Source organism: Serinus canaria, chromosome 1 (assembly GCF_022539315.1).
Source record: "Serinus canaria isolate serCan28SL12 chromosome 1, serCan2020, whole genome shotgun sequence".
Classification (NCBI taxonomy): domain Eukaryota; kingdom Metazoa; phylum Chordata; class Aves; order Passeriformes; family Fringillidae; genus Serinus; species Serinus canaria.
The window spans coordinates 65,534,303-65,551,067 of record NC_066313.1 but is presented as its reverse complement, the minus strand read 5'-3'; the positions used below and the strand labels follow the sequence as shown (position 1 = coordinate 65,551,067).

General features: G+C 39.0%; 1 protein-coding gene across 7 annotated transcripts in view; it reads right to left on the bottom strand.

Annotated features, from left to right (window-relative positions):
• Positions 1–16,765, bottom strand: part of LMO7 (LIM domain 7) — a 132,083-nt gene that overhangs the window by 94,006 nt on the left and 21,312 nt on the right. For all 7 annotated transcript variants that reach the window (XM_030234063.2, XM_018908734.3, XM_050970354.1 and 4 more), the window contains exon 2: positions 2,964–3,034. In XM_030234063.2, the coding sequence (XP_030089923.2) occupies positions 2,964–3,034 (71 nt within the window). The remainder of the gene's footprint in view (positions 1–2,963; positions 3,035–16,765) is intronic.

Genomic DNA, 16,765 nt, shown 5'->3' with positions numbered 1-16,765 from the left:
CCCCAGGAGCCCTGCAGACTTCACCGGCCTCTACACCTTCGAGGATTTTTTACTTGCTATCACTTCTTGTTACTGCTTCTCTGGTCAGACCCTTTACCTCACACAAAGCATCAGCAAGGCTTTGTATCTACCAGCGCAGAGACAAGACCGGGAGTTTAAACCTCTGTGTGGGGGAAAAGCGTCTTTTGCTCAAGCAGAAAATGTGTTTGGGAAATAAACACAAAGAACAGTTGACCCCTATACACTGGAATGAAGGATACATTTCTAAATACCTGCAGAAAAAAAAAAAGAACTGCAGGTCCTGAGATTTTTCAATAACACAGAGTTATTTGACAAACAAGACACATTTGATCACTTTTTCTATGCAAAAAAGTGATCTGTTGAGGTGGAATAAAAAAAAAGGTTTGAGTTCCTCCCTTTTTTTATTTTTAAATCTTCCAAATGCAGAATTTTTTATTTATTTTACTGAAGAACATGAAGTAGCATGCGCCCAGAAAAATTTCAGTAAATTTCTTTCTCTAGTGTTTGCACACTAGAATTGGCAAAATGTAAAAGGCTTTATTTTGTCAACTACTCATCACTCAGCCAACGCGTGCACTTAGTCTTTGAGTAGGACAAACAAACTGACTGCATGCTATAGGAATATGTGGTGCAAGTAGAGGTCTCTTATCTACTATGGTTTAAGTCAGATCTACAATCCACAGAGATAATATATCCACCTAAATTAGCCATGCCACAGGTGAACCAAGGAAATGGACTATCTAGTTTCTAGTTTGTCTCAATTATTTGAGATCTTGCACTATATTGTCATTGGCAAAAATTGGACATGCAAAAATTTTTGCCATCTGCTCTTTCCTGTTTCCACAGAATTTCTATGAAAATCACTCCTCCTTGGACTTAAGTATGTCAGATTTAAAATTAAGATGCAGGGGAACAGCTATTTTAGTACAACATAATAAGGCATCTTTTGCATTAAAGAAAGTTGCATGCCTCCTAAGGCAAGCTGCTCACTAGAATGTCTTAGGTTGCAATGTAAGATGTGGCTGGCAGTGGGTATTCTTTTGCCACCTGTTAAAATCAGGTGGGGCAGTTTCTTTATCTCTTCCACAACCCGTCCTCCCTCTGGGAAATATCTTCTGTTAATGGGCCACTGATTCTCACTGATAAAATTACATCACCCCATTGTGAGATGCTCCACCCAGGGGGAGGAGCCAAGCATTCCCACCTGGATATAATCTGAGATTTGGAACAAGATAACCTTTTCCCATACAATTCCCAGAGGAAGACCAGGCCCATCAACACCACCACTGGACCTTCAGAGGAAAACCACACCCTTCTACAGGACCACTGCTTCAACAGAACCACACCTGTCATTGCAGGAGGACTGCAGCCACCATTTAATGGGACTGCTACCAACACCCTGACCCCCAGGGTGTCAGATTGTATTCTGACTCAGTGTTGTTTTGTATTACTGCATATTTTTCTCCTAATAAAGAACAGTTATTCCTGCTCCCATATCTTTGCCTATAAATTCAAAATTATAATAATTCAGAGGGAGGGGGGTTTACATTTTCCATTTCAAGAGAGGCTCCTGCCTTCCTTAGCAGACAGCTGTCTTTTCAAATCAAGACACTGAAAAAATTGCAGGATTTTTTTTTTTGCATTATTAATAATTACAGCTAAATTTAACTGACTTGCATTTTGCAGAGAGATCCTCATTCTATTGCCAAGTAGTGTCAACAATGAAGATATCAGAAGATTAGTATGTATCAGTTAATGGCCAATTCTTAAACATCTGAATACAATATATACATCCCACTAAACATATTCTTTCTCATTAAAAGTAGAAACTATTTTATTACCACATTCACACTCATTACATTTAATTACATAAGTAATGCAAATAAAGCATCCAGCTCTACAATATTATTGAAAATTAATTAACGCCCCATATCACAGATAACTTTAGAAGCATCTAACAGGATAAGACTGGAAGGCAAAGGGTCCAAAACAAAGTCAAGGACAGAAAACATGGCGATATTCACAGAAGGAAAAAAATATGTATAGAAAAAGAAGCTCAGAGAGCTGAACTTGCACAAATATTTTCTCAGAGTTAGTTTTGCTGAACTGATTTGAGAGCAGTTCTGAGTTTTGTGGGTTTGAGTTTCTTTAAGGTTTGTTTGTTTCTGTTGCTGTTGTTTTCAGCATCCCAGGTTGCTTTCTAATGAGATTTCTCTTGTGCTGGTGTTCTAATGACACTTAAAACTGCTGTTCCTTAAAATACTAAGGGATAAGCACCACTTCCAGTCCTGGAAACCTGTTCTAGTAAGCACCAAGCCAATTACAGATATGTGGATGAGACCTGTTGAGTGGACATTTTACACCTCTGACTCAGTCTAACAACGAAACCGGGCAAGTCCCATCATTGCCAAGCCTACAATATATAAGCACGAGGAAGCTTCTTACAGCAAGTGCTCCAAAACAAGCTGAGTGTAAAGTTCTGTGATAGAAGTAGGTAGTTTCAGGATTTAGAAAATCAACACTAAAGGGCAGGGGGTGGAGGACATAAATCCAAACCCAAACAGCAACAGTGCTTATAGGGGTGACAGAGTGCTTTGATCCCAGCCACAGCCATACCACCTTGCAGAAGTTGAAGAGAAAGCCCAGAGATATCCTGGGCATTATAACTAAAACCAATATTATCAATCAACATCATGATCCTCTCAGTATCACAAAAAGAAGTGTGTGGGACAACACAAAAAACAGATGGATCTGGAAAGAGTACGTCCAAAAGCTGCTTTTACTTTTCATGACAAACAACAATTATTAAAAAAATTAAATTATTTATTACTAAATACTTTTGGTACTTCAAAAAAATAGAAATAAAAATTCTGAGGCCAGGAAGGACAGAGGCCAGCTGATGTTAACCTGACGGGCTGTAATATAGGTAAGGCAATACTCACTCGCACAACAGGACTCCATTTTCTAGAGCTGCTCTAAAGTCTTCAGTTCCAAAGCTTTGCCTGGTAACTGCCTATAAGAATAGGAGTTGAGAGTTAATTGGACACACAGACAAAAATCAACAATAGCAGGAAAATCTTAGTAGTAGTTAGAAACAAACGAACAAACCCTGATTTAACACTTAGTTCATACTATTATTTTCTTACATTAATTTCAAAGAAGTAAGTATTTAAAAGCTAGTTCTTTATGCCTCAAAAGAAGTCAGATCCAACATCTTCAAATAGTTTCCTCTAGTGTAAGTCAATCTTCAGCTAAATCCTAAGGGAATACTTATTATTTTCTGAAGCAATACCAGTCACATTGAAAGGCATGAAAGAAATTTCAAACAGAAATGCAAAAGAGAGAAAGTCTTTTATCTCCTACTTCATGTTACAGCGTGTATACCCATGATATCTAGCACAAACTATTTTAATGGTGAGGGTTTTTTGTGCCACTTGCACCTAAGGCAGTGTGACTAAAGAACCACTCCAAGTCTGCATTATCACGTGCACATCAATTCCCATTCCTTGGCAAGTGGCAGGAGTATACTAATGGGACTCGTTTGTATAGTCAGACTGGAAAAGCAGCGAACAAGAACAATGTCTTATAAAGGATTTGAGATACCCAAAACCAAAAGAATTGACTACAAGTTTTCAGCAAAGTAGTTTTCAAAAAATACCCCAAAATCCCAAAACACAAAGCATTTGCTCAAACCTATACTCACTTGGAGCCACTACTAGATCCCCCCCCGTGCCTACATTCCCTGCAGGGACCAAATTTGGCAGATTTCTTCCAAACACCAGATTAATAACCCATGCACAAGTCAAAAAAGGACTTTTATACAATTCTGCCATCAGTCCAAAAGAGAGGTTATAGGCCAGCTGGGAACAGAAATCAAATACTAGGAATTGTATTTATTTGAGTTTAGAAGTCACCATGTTCAGCCACCAGCTAATTATGAGCCGGCCGCTGGGGATCCTGACCATCCTCAATCCTGTGCAGGAGCTCAGGCACACAGTTTAGAGTGCTGTGGAACCTGCATGCAACCAGAGCACAGCTCATGGTTATCACTGTAAGTAAGGAAATTAGTACTGAAAAGAATGAGCTTTGCTTGGTAGAAAGAGTAAAGGACAGGATGAAGCTCTTTTAGGATATGTAAAATTATTATATTATCACCCTATCGTTTTTTTTAATTCCAAGAGGGATGCACACTAACCCCAGAAATCCTACAAATTAAGTAATTAGCTTTAACATAGGTTTTCTTTTCATTCAAATGCTAAAAGTTCAATCTTCCTATTGAGAAGAAAATTAGATATTACAAAAATCTTTTGTGTTTAAGGTTTTTTTCCTAAAATGTAACAGATAGTGACAGAAAATGAATGATGGCACACCAACTCAAGATAAGAAAAAAAAAAATCAAAATTCGGGGAAAGAAAGGATGATAATGATTCCCCTAGGAGAATTGCACTTTATACAATATTCATATAACAACAGTCTGTTCCTATAGAAAACTAGAAGTTGCATCTTAGAAATATAATTGTCAATAATCACTTAGAAACACAGAATCTGAAAACTACCCTTTTCTCATATATGGCATGATATTTTGTTTCCAACCCTATATATTTAGTGATGATTTTGAGGGAAGCTAGCCAATGTAACATAACAGCATGGAAACTTTAGGAATAAATATTTATGTTCCCTAGGTTATAGGGAATATGAGGAAAAGGAATACCTAGTTTAAAATTATGCTCTTCATTCTTCAAGTTAGAAATTTAACATTTGCATGTCATACATTAGAACTGTAGGGCTGTATATAGTAAGGGCTGTAGATCTGGAGTCTAGCTTTACAGCTATGTTTCAAACTCCAATCAATTCTTAAGAATCCTTAAATTGTTCTTATTGTGGAGTTATCACTGACATCTACAAGACTACACAGTCAAAATATTTGTGTTTTTAGAGAGTTTACGGGCAAGTCATGCATGCAATAGATGACAAGGTGCTCCCTTCAACAACAGTTGGGCCCTTCCCAAGCCTGCAACGTCTTCTAAACCCACAATCAACCTTCACAGTGAAATCCCTCCATTTTTTTTTTTTTTTTTTTTTTTTTTAAAGAGAAGGGGCCCTAGAATTAAGTAGCTAAGGCCCAAACCCCTCAAAAATCATTCAGAGGAAGACAAGGAACATGTGCCACTGAAGAACTGAAGACAAATTACACTTCAGAGTAGCCCCTCCAGAACACAAGAATGCCACACTGCAATGCATAATCCTGTTTCCTTAAACAGCAAGAGTCCAATTTGAGTACAAGGCTGTAAATGCCTCTACTAGACTTGCAGACCTCTTCAAACTACATTAGAAGACATTACACTGGAAGCATTCTGACTAAGCTATTTGTGCAGCTGCTGCAGCAATCAACGCTCATTTGCTACACAGGATGGAACTGTCAGACTGATCTTGTGACCCACTGATTTTGACAACTACGTGGCTTGTTGATCTTAAAATAAAAGCATGGTTCTGCCAAGTTAGGTTTCATTAATATTGACTTTCAAAGGATAACTAATAATTAAGTAATTAGGAGGTATTCTCGAAGAACAATTTAACACTGGTGCATGAAACCAAAACACTTTCCAAGTTGCACAACAACTTGAATTTGTTGATGTCACAAAAGTAAGTGCTCCATTTTTAAATCTGTTTTTGTAGAGAGACGGAGGACTTTTCTCGTTATGGACTTTCACCTGCTTATACCCAGCGCAGAGCTTCAAGCTCAGCTGTAACTATAATAGTCTACCAGGAAACAGGTATCATTAAAAAAATTCAAAGACACAGACTGCCTCAAAGTTCCCTGGAAGAACCTAAGTAAGACAGTGAATCCCACCCTAAGATATTACATCTTCAAACTATGTCTATGATTTCTGAGTCACTGTTTGTTCGTGAAAACTGCTTACACTGGGTGTGGTACTCTTATGTAATAGGCATAATTGATTTTGAACAATTTTTCAACCGCTTAGCCATGAGAGCCACCAAACAATAAAGAAAATACCTTACAAGGGTGATTTCTACCCATTTTTGAACAACATCCCCTTCCAAATTATATGTCTCTTTTCTCTCCTCCATTCAGCTGAATATATTCTGCTTCTATCACTGCTCTTTTGATAGAATGAGAGCAATGACATAATTAAAGGCTATATAATAAAATCAAATTTATTTGCTGCTATAAAACAGTTTAATGTTGTTTTTCAAAGACAGCGTCCCCTAATACTTAGGTAATTTGCAATTGCCAGGTCCAACCAATTTTCTTCAAAGAGTATGCATATCAAGCCTCTATTTAAATTTAGACATTTTAAAAATGCTTACACACACAGAGAGCTAGTTTATTTTCAGGTTTGCTGTGATTCCTGTAGCAGGAGACAAATCAAGAAGAAATAACCAAAGATCAACCATTCTGAGCATGGCATGACATCAAAATCATCATGGACTGAACAAAAAGCACACAGTACAGAATATGCTGATTATATGCCCAAGTACCAAAATAGTCATTGAGTACATTTCTTTGGCTTGCTATCCTGTAGGCCAAATATAGCTGATCATAAGGCAGGGCTCCTTTGCCTTACAATCTATCCCAAGTTGAAAGATTCTTTCAGTGTTAATATAAAAAAAAAATTACTAAGGGAGTTCATATCAAGTTGTTTCCATGGTTTACACAGGTTTGAATGGCTCTAGCAAAAAGGCAGCTCTACCACAGGCCAGTCGATGTTTACCACCACACGAAACTCAAAGAAAATGGACTGGTAGGTTTCTCAATTTAACTTTGCTGTGATGGAAACAGCCAAACTCTCCCCAGCCAATGCAAGAATTCTACCACATACCCAGGCATGCTGGCTGACCAGTTCTCCATCACAACAGCGTTAGCTGCCCAGAGACAAGGAAGCAGTGCTGCACCACACCTGCAAGCCTGCAATCTCAGCGATGCCTTGGCACAGGTACTCACCATACAGCCTGCTCTCTCCACCTCATTCAGAGTTCCTCTGCCACCCTGCCTTTAGACTACAGCACCTCAAACCATGCAAGGTCCCTGTGCCTCAACTTGAGAGAAATGCTGCTTGCATCAGCTTGAAGCATACAGCTCCCTGATACAACGATGTAGGTTAGGGATGGAAGGAAGATGCAAGATACTGAACCACAGAGGATAGCAACTGCCTGAAGGATCTCATGGGCAAAAAGTTACTCAGAGGGCAATTAATGAGATCAACACTGATTTATCAATTTCAGGTCCCCAGCATGGTCTGCAGCAAAGAAAGACAAATTTTGCATGCTGAAGAGAGGACTGGCTGTCTTCTGTAGGGAACTGGGACAGTGATGCAACAGTGATGCAATGGTGGCATCCCCAGTAGAGAATTTTGGCTACACCTGCCAGTTCCTGTCACAATGCCTACCTGAGCAGATCACCCCATGTACATACAAATGTCTGAATTCCTACCTTTCCAATGGCCTTTCTTCTCCCTACCCATTACCACAAATCTGGATCAGACTACATGGCAAATGGCTCTGTCTTTAAATAACCCCAGCATTGCATTCCTCCATTTACAGAACTCCTTTGGCTATAACTGCCTTCATGCAGTGCAGAATGGTACTGCTCCTGCAAGATGCATAGGAAATACATTGGCTACACCCCAGCCAACAAGCAAGCATGCAGGCAACTCCCAGTGTGCTGGCATCTGTACAGTGTGACCAGGTCTGGAAGTAGATTTACAACATGTTTTCAAGTAGTACTTTGAGTCCACTGCATCTTATATCCAGTTGTCAAAAGATGGTATATCTCAGCTTGACAGATTTTTCTTCTCCATCATGAAAGAAGGGAAACATCAAAATCAAAAAAAGAAATACAAAAAGGCAGTAAGGATTTTTTTCCTCTCCTACATTCAGATGCACTACCCAACATCCTCCCTCCCCTTTTCATGGCTATTTGCAGTTCCATTTAAATGCCATGCAGTACATGAGCTTGTGTTTGAACAGCTTATGTGGTAGCTACCAGAAAATGCTGTCATTATGCTTTCAAGTAAATAGCTTGTGCTGCCTGGCATTTGCAGGCTTCCTGTACAGTCTTCTCCTCCCATTTTTTTTAATTTCCTCCCTCTTAAAAAAAAAAAAAAAAAAAAAAAAAAAAAAAGACCCCATAACATTGCCTCAGTTTTCTCCTGTAGCAATTTTCTTTATCCAAATCGCTCCCAAAGGGCATAGGGTGGTAGGTACCCATATTTAGAGGGTTGCTGTACACAGTCTTGAACACAAGTTGAAAAATCAGCCATTTGGATAGAAAACTTTTGACGTTGCAGCAAACAGCCCAACCATAGTGATGACTAGATTTCTCAAGGTCAAGCAGTAGAAAACAGCAGCTCATTTTTGAGGTCAGCAGGATCTGTCTCCCTGAATTTTGAGCCCAAGAAAATGTACAGAAAGAATGGGCATTCACAGCTCCCATCCACAGGAAAATACTACTATTTCATTTCTGGTAGCAGCAGGGATGCCAGGCCCAAAGCAGGCAAGGTCACTGAGAAAAAAAAAAAATGCTATTGTGGGAAAAAAGCTGCTATCTTCCCTCCTGATCAACAATTTAATTCACAGTCCAACAAACTCCTGAGGGGTCAGTCAACAAGTGCTCCAGAAGCTCTCCCAGTCAGCTCTACAGCAATGAAAGCCTGACACTGCCCAACCTAACCTACACAGGAGTGAAGAGCAAGACCTAGGTTTCTACAAAAAAAGCTCTTAATCTGAAATCCCCACAGCTCACAGCTAAAATCCATGACAGGCATGTTGCCACTGAGGTAAAGAACTGGGATGGCCGGACTAAGAAAAATATCTACAAGTGAATGCGTTGTATAATCTAATTGAACAGAAAGAGTAAGAAGGGGGAAGGAGATGAGTATTTTTGCCATTGATCACTTATGATGGACCCTGTGAATATTCCTCTTTATCTCCACAACACTAATGTTTTTCAGTTGGAATAATTCACTCTCTGTGGCTCAATGCAAGCCTGTACTCCCCTGTTTAACCCCATACCCCAAATCCCTAGGCATCATTACACTTCAGAGAATGTAGAGATTTTTCAGTCTTCAGTCCAAACTGCCTTTGATAGGAAAACAGAACAGATATTTATAAAAGGAAATGGTTCATTATTGAAAAAAAAAAGTCTTACTGTTATTTTCTATCATCAACATAATGATGGGGTCCTATTGTGGTATGCCTTCTGGACAAACATACCAAGACTCCTGAAATAACACATGGCTACATTCTTACAAAAGATGAAGAAAAACAGTAAGGGGTGAGCAAGAAGGGAAAACATTACTGGCGTAGTAGGTGTGAAAAGTACAGATCTCTGCTCATCAGATGCTTATACTCTGCTCGTTTCAGCTTTTCTGTCAAACCACATGTAGAAACACAATCTGAAGGCTGAAAGGAGAATTTTCCTTCCAATGGCTCACTGGCTTGGTGGAACAATGCTGCAGAGAGAGCAGGGATAAACATTTGGGATCAATCAACTCAGTCAAGCTTTTCCCCCACAAACAAGACCATCCCATAAAGGAAAACAAGATGAATAAGCCTACTGTTGTTTATCCTGATGGCTGTACTGACAGGTGTCAAACTAGGAAACCCATCATACATTACTTTGTGTGACAAAAAAGCGTTACTGTATGTGCAGATATGGGCAGCATCGGCTAGATGGAGGTGGGTGTTCCAGTAACACAAAGCTTGCCAATGCAAAGTGAAATCTGAATGACTAGTCATCGCTGAAAAACAGAAATCATTGACATTTTATTTTTAATTACATAGCTACGTCGGATTTCTTGGGAAACTATTAATTCTGCAAACACCATTTGAATGCACACAAGCTCTAAAGCTGCCACCTTAAATGATGCATGCTGATTTCAACTTTAACCACAAATTCAGTTTCTCATAGGTATTTACAATTACTTCCACTTAAATAAAAGTAGGCATTTATTCACCTTCCCAAAGCAACAGAAAACTAATATTAGTATTTTAAAATTTTCCAGTTGAGCTCCCTACTAATTTAGTAGTTTGTGGTAAAAGAATGGTGGTATTGGGCCCCTAAACCATAAATGTTCCTTATTAAACAGAGAAAAGGACAAAGCATTCACGAAGAAAGAGACATCTAAACATTCTGTCCACCCCTGAAATAAGCAAAAAGCAACTCCTGAATTCCATAAGTATGTAAAAACCAGCTTTATTGAAAGTTGTCTTTTTTAATTCACAGTAAAACAGTGCTGTACTAGACTTCAGTGCTTCTTTCTGACAGAGAAAATAGTTAAACATACCCTGGGAACAAGAATTATGAAGGAATGATTTCCAGAAAAGTCATCAACTGAGATAACAGAAGAAATTACAAGGAGAAATTGAACTTCCACTACTTATATATCTATTAATGACCATGTTTTATAATATATGTGCTCTCATGCTAGCCAGATTTTGAACTTGCCCATTGTAAAAGTCAGTCTCTCCATTCACCATTTCTTTATTATTTCTGAAACATCTACATATTCAGCACTGCACTGGTTCTCATCTGACCTCAAGCTGTTAATATCTTTCCAAGTTGGGGGATAAGCAATCAACAGACAAATCCATTCACAGCTGTTGCAGCTGGATAAATGAATACATGCATCCTATGTAGTGTCCACCAGGGCCATAAAAAAACTTGTCCTGGACAGAATATCAGTATGTTCTCAATATCTCCCTCCAGACTTAGGATGCACAAGGCTTTGTATGGCTGGCTGAGCAGTCCAGTCGCAGGAGAAAGCCATGATTTTCCTGCTATCCTGAAACCGCACCAGAGCCTCTATTCCCACTCTCTGCTTCATGCCCATGTGAAGGGTCTGCATTTTTGAAGCGTCCTGCAATCATCCAGGCTATTTGTGCTTCAGTATAGTACTAAATATATATTAAAGAAACCCAATCCCATCTCATGTAACTCCCTCACACACACACCCCCACCTCTCCCCCTCCCCAGAAATAAGCATATCAGCTGAAACAGGGGGGCAAGCATCAGAAAAGGGCTGGAGCCACAGCATGCTGAGGATAAGAAAAGGACAACATTCAGATTTTATGCAGATCCTTGAGAGGCTTGGCATACCCAAAGACCCAGTGATTCAGTGCCCTGGCACCCAGGCAGTATGTGACCAGTGGGACAGGGAGTCACTTGCGTTCATGAAGAACTTCAAGTTCAGACAGAAATAGTAAAATATTCTGCCCCAAAAGCAAAATTTGTCTGTCTAATTTCTTTTGCTAAAGGAGGGAGAAAAAAGGCCTATGACAACTGCAGCAGTTTTCTTTCAGGGGAACAAGAAAAAAAAAAAAGTCTTTAAAAGCTTCAATGCAAATAGAGGCATTACTTGGAATATTAACAGATAAAACATTATGATAATAAAAATCATATTTGTCTAAGACAAACACAAAAAAAGGACTAAAGCAAATATCAGCTTAGACTTTTTTGCTGTAGATGTAATAAAATAACATTTGTCTAACATTTCAATCTATTATTTTATATTTAGTGTTTTAAGTAATGTCTCCATTTCACTGCAATTGAATTTCTAAATATTGGTATTGCTCATTTAGAACAAAAGATAAATGCAAACTATAAAAAGCCTTGGGATATTTGTATTTTCTAAGTTCAGTTTTACTATTATTATAATTCCAGGTTGCAGTCTATGCTGTAAATTTCAGTACAGTCTCTCAATCCACTGGCATCTATTTTTACAGGAAGAACCTTAAAGAAAACAGTATCTTTGCTTACGCTGATTAGGAAAACATGCTACAACTCTGGTGCTATCTGCAAGCAGGTCCCTGTTGGGATTATATATATAAATGGCAGAGACATACAGAGATAACAGATGAAATGGCCAAGAGCAGAGCATGTTTCTGCCCTAGATTACATCTATCTCTTACAAATTTACTGCCTTGATCCTGGGTGCATTCAATACTTTGATTTTTCATATATTTTAAATACTTCTCCACGCTTCTCCAAAGACCAGCACTGAGCAAACCAGAGAGCTAACCACAAGGTCTTGAAATGACATTCAGTAGGAGGAAGAAAAAAGGCATTAGATAAAAGAAAATGCACACAAAGGGAAAATCCTTTAGATACAATTGTTTTCTCATGTTTAGCAAGGTTATTCATGCATGAAAGTAGTTTCTTGCTATTACTAGAGATGTGTCAATCCTTTCAAAATTTTCAGCCTTTACTGTAAGCAGTAGTTTGAGCAGCATACATACTGAGATGTGCATGGAGTCCATTCAGCCCAAAGCATTCTCTCCCAACACTCCCCCTCTCCCTCTCTCACTATACCCATTTGCTTGCACATGGGGTTCAGGGAACCAACAGTGTTCTCTGCTCATCTTCCCTCCTGCCCCCACATCCCCTGACTTTTATATCTCTCTCTGCTACACACACTGGTTTCCAAGCCATTTCACCAGGTTCTCTTAGCTCATTAACAAGGAAACAGATGGACAGTGAAAAAAGAAATTGTGCGGAAACGAACATTTAACAGGGTCAAAGACACTGTAAAGGCATTTAGTGGCATGTACAGACCCTGGAAAAGTAGTCACAACATCCCTTCCCAGTAAGCTATGGCACTTGGCATTAACTGCAGATCTTAAACAATGCAGCTCGGAAATTTCAATATTATCTAGCAGCAGTTATGTAGAAATAAACAATCAGGTGGAAGTCACTGAAACGAATGCTGACTTCAGATGGAGAAATACTACGCTCTTCTCTGGAATTTGAATAACTTGGGGGGAAGGGTTAGCTTAAAAGAACTCCACTGATCTGACCTGTCTAAATAAAAAAAAAAAAAAAGCAATATGGCAAAGCTCCTGGTTGGTAGCTGAGGGCTTTCTTAACTACATTTACATTTTATAATATGATAGCAGGTAAGCAGTGAGAGAAGCTACATAGAACAGTGACACCAAGGGAAAAAAAATCAGGGTTTTCTTAGCTGTTTTTTAGAAATTTTTAAAACATGGAGTTGAAAGGAACATAAACACATACAACTAATTATATCGGGCTATTTGGAAAGCATTGTTCATGGACCAAGTCACTACACCAGGAGCAAGACTTTCAAATGCTGCCCTTCCCAAGGCTCGTGGGGACGATGCCCTCCAGGTGCGAGCTCCTGTATCCCAGCAGAGGCCATTGCCGCTGCTGCACAGCACCATCTAATGGGAGACATCCCCTACAACACATGACCACAGGCTCTGTGCTTCTGTGCAGCCCTTCTCCTTGGCAGGAGATGAGAGAAATCGCCTCTGGCACAGAAATTAAATAATTGCAGTCAGAGGAGGAAGAATGGCTGTGGAGGAAATTGAAGTCCAAGGGAGCCACAAAAGGATGGCGTGCATTTGAAATGATGACAGGAGAACAACTAGATGAGGCAGACTATCAGTCTGGGCAAAGAAATAAAGAAGTTTTGGCTCAGCAAAATTTGCTGACCAATGCTTTTCACTGATTAGGTGTTTGCAGAGTTTCAAAATATGAATGCTGGCCTTTCAGAGCATTTAAATAAAAGGGAATATTTGGTGAACAAGTAGCAAGATGGTCAAGTGTTTTTGTACTTTGAGAACTCTGAAATGAATTTGTTCTTGGGCTTGAACACACAGCTTCCAGCTTTTCAGAGGATCCTGTTGTAGCTACCTCCTCAAGACCCTTCCATCATCTCACAGCAGGCACAGTGCCACCATGAACAGTAACCACACATTCATAATTATAGATATATTTCCTCACCCCTCTCAAAAAAAAAAAAAATCAAACTTCTTCACTGTTTGAGATATATTTGCCTTTACAAAAAACCAAAGGTTCAGAAAAGCAGAAATCAGGGATCAGGCTACTAACAACCTCAAAATCAGGACTTCACCCTATTAAACAATTTAACATGACTTGTAAAGGTCCCTCTTTAAGCACCACATTTCCCTGTCACGTCCTTCCTATCTGAACATTTTGGTGAAGCTGATGGAGTATTTATTAAGCCAAGCATTACTAGCCAGCTCTTATTTTCCAGGGATCTCTGATGCATGGTTTGCAAAACCACAGACAGCAGATGCACAGTCAGCTGTCAGTCACACGCAGCTCCACGCAGGAATAATTGCTGCACTACAATTAAAGAATTAAGGTGAAGAGCACAGAGGTCCAGAAGGGAAGCACTGCTGCTCTCCCAAACCCTTTTAACACTTCCCCCTTCCCATCCCCCTTTCTTTTTCAACACCATCACTCATCACTCCAGTTCTGATCCAGGGTGAGCATTGCACATGACCCAGGTGTTACTCAACCACCTCCAGCGTGACACTTCCTCCAGCCATTTTACTGCTCCTCTGCAAATGCAGCGTTATTTATTTCATTATTTGAGGAGCCAAACTGGTTTGACAGAGTGCTTGCCTCCTTGCCTGGGTGTGCAGAGGAACCCAAGATAAGATTGACTATCACAGCAGCTACACAGAGTTGCTACGCACACTGCCCAGAGGTAGGATTTAATTACTAGTCAAAAGCAGCCTATCTCCCCCTGATTACATAAGAAAATTATAATTTGCTTGTATTTATTATGACATCCTTGCAGAAATGTTCATGACTCTTTGTAAACAATTCCATATTCTGCAAGGGAGAGGCAAAAATTTACATCACAGTCTCCATATCCAATCCATTAAACATTTAAAATGTGAATCCTTGGTATCCACCTTTTTATATCATTAGAAAATTCCATGTTGATGAATTTTTTTTTTTGTTCTCATTCAGAGGAAAACAAGTCAGCAGTGTACTAAACAATTTATCTGCATATGGCAAATACATCCTTTCTCAAAGACACACTGTGAACTTAAGTCCTGTGTAGAAAAAACAGAGTGTTCAATAAGCAGTGGGCTGGTTCACATACATTCACATAATGTCCCCTAATGATACATCTACAGTGATTAAAAAAGCTTCACAAAACACACACAAAAAAGCTCTGACACACAAGCAGGCGAATTGCACTAGAAAACATATCCAGAGCTATAAAAAGTCTTCCAAGACTACTCTCTTCTACACATTTAGTATGTTTGTACCTTGAATCTTCTTTTCAGATTATGAACAGATGCATGTCCTTTGGGCATTTTTTGTCTTTAGCCTAACTTTATTTTGTCTTTAAAAATAACAAGGCATTAAATGGAGAAATACCATCAGTAATCCATACAGTTTTTTCATAGGCAGAATTATCTATGCCCTGGAAGACAGAGATTTTCTTCTACCATAGGCAAGATGCCTCAAGCATTTCGGGTTTGAGCCACAATGGTTTCTGTGACCAGCTGTCTTTCAGGGCATGCAGACTCCAGGAATGTCTGAAACTTTGCCTAGCAACAGACAAAGCACAGACTGCCCCCAGTTTAAACATGTTACTCCATATATGTTGCATGAAGCTATGCCAATTTCTGCTGCTTGATCTAGTAAGTGGTCAGGATTTCTACATGAAAATTTTTACCACTTTATTTGAAGCTCATAAAGATGTTTCTCCTACCTAAAAAAAAAAAAAAAAAACACAAAAAAAAAACCACACGCCTGGGAAGTCCTTTTAACATTAGATCCACTGCTTTATCAAAACAGAATGTTGTCTCTGTGGACTTTTTTAATTCGAAATTCCAGAGAGAAAGGAATGATACTTCATAGCACTGATGCTATTTCCAATGCAAGATTTAATTCTGGTTTTGGGGGCATCACAAAACCATGTGTTTCATTGGTCATACAGACTCAGATCATTTGTTAGAACAAGAATTTGGATATAATTTCAACTTGAAGCATCCAAACATGACTTGCACAACATTTAAAGACTGACAAAGGAATTATCCCACTGAGTTAAACTAGTTGTCCATCCCATCCTCATCCTGACAGTGACACGTAGCAGGAATGTCAGTGCGTTTGCAGGGTGGGGAGGGAGGACACCAGTACTTTCATATTTAGAGCAGAGGTGTTCTAGCCTTCTCTATAATTAAATAGTAAAAAACACAGATAGGGAGAGCAACACATCTTTTCATAAACACTCCTCTTGCATCAGAAATCATTACAGAAAGGAGAAATGTCACCCACCACTTCCTCCTGTGCCTATATAACAAGCTTTTTAAAATACTTGGTTGCTTAAAGATCGTTGTTTGCACTATACAACATATGGAGATGTGCAGCCAGAAGAACTTGAACACAAGTCTAACTTGTGGTAAGTCCAAGGTAATAAATGTATGCAATGCCTTTTTAATTAAGGCATATACCCATGAATATCCTACTAAAAACTCATGCATCTTATGCAGGACAGTATTCTCCAAGCCTGGACAGTATTCTCAGCCTCACACTGAGAGCCTGTGTCTATATCAAGTGTGAATTCATACACCAGCTGGGAGTCACTGCAAAACTGATCTCGTATCTCTTGACATATTCTGACCTCTGCTGTTATAAAGTGGAATTTATTTTGACAATAATTTTTTTCTTTAAAACACTGACTTCAGCTGAATAAGAACTTTCAATATCAGCAATTATCCAGGGAAAAGAAATTATGGGAAAATCACTTTTATTTTAAACCATGAAACATAAACAAAGTTTCCACACTTTTTCCCTCCCCCTCATGTTTCTACCATCCTGACATTTATTATAACCTGCATCATTTGACTATTACATAAATACAAATACTTTGGTGGTTTTTTGCAATCTAGACATTCTGTATGCTCCCAATCATCTCTCTGAGAATGAATTGTT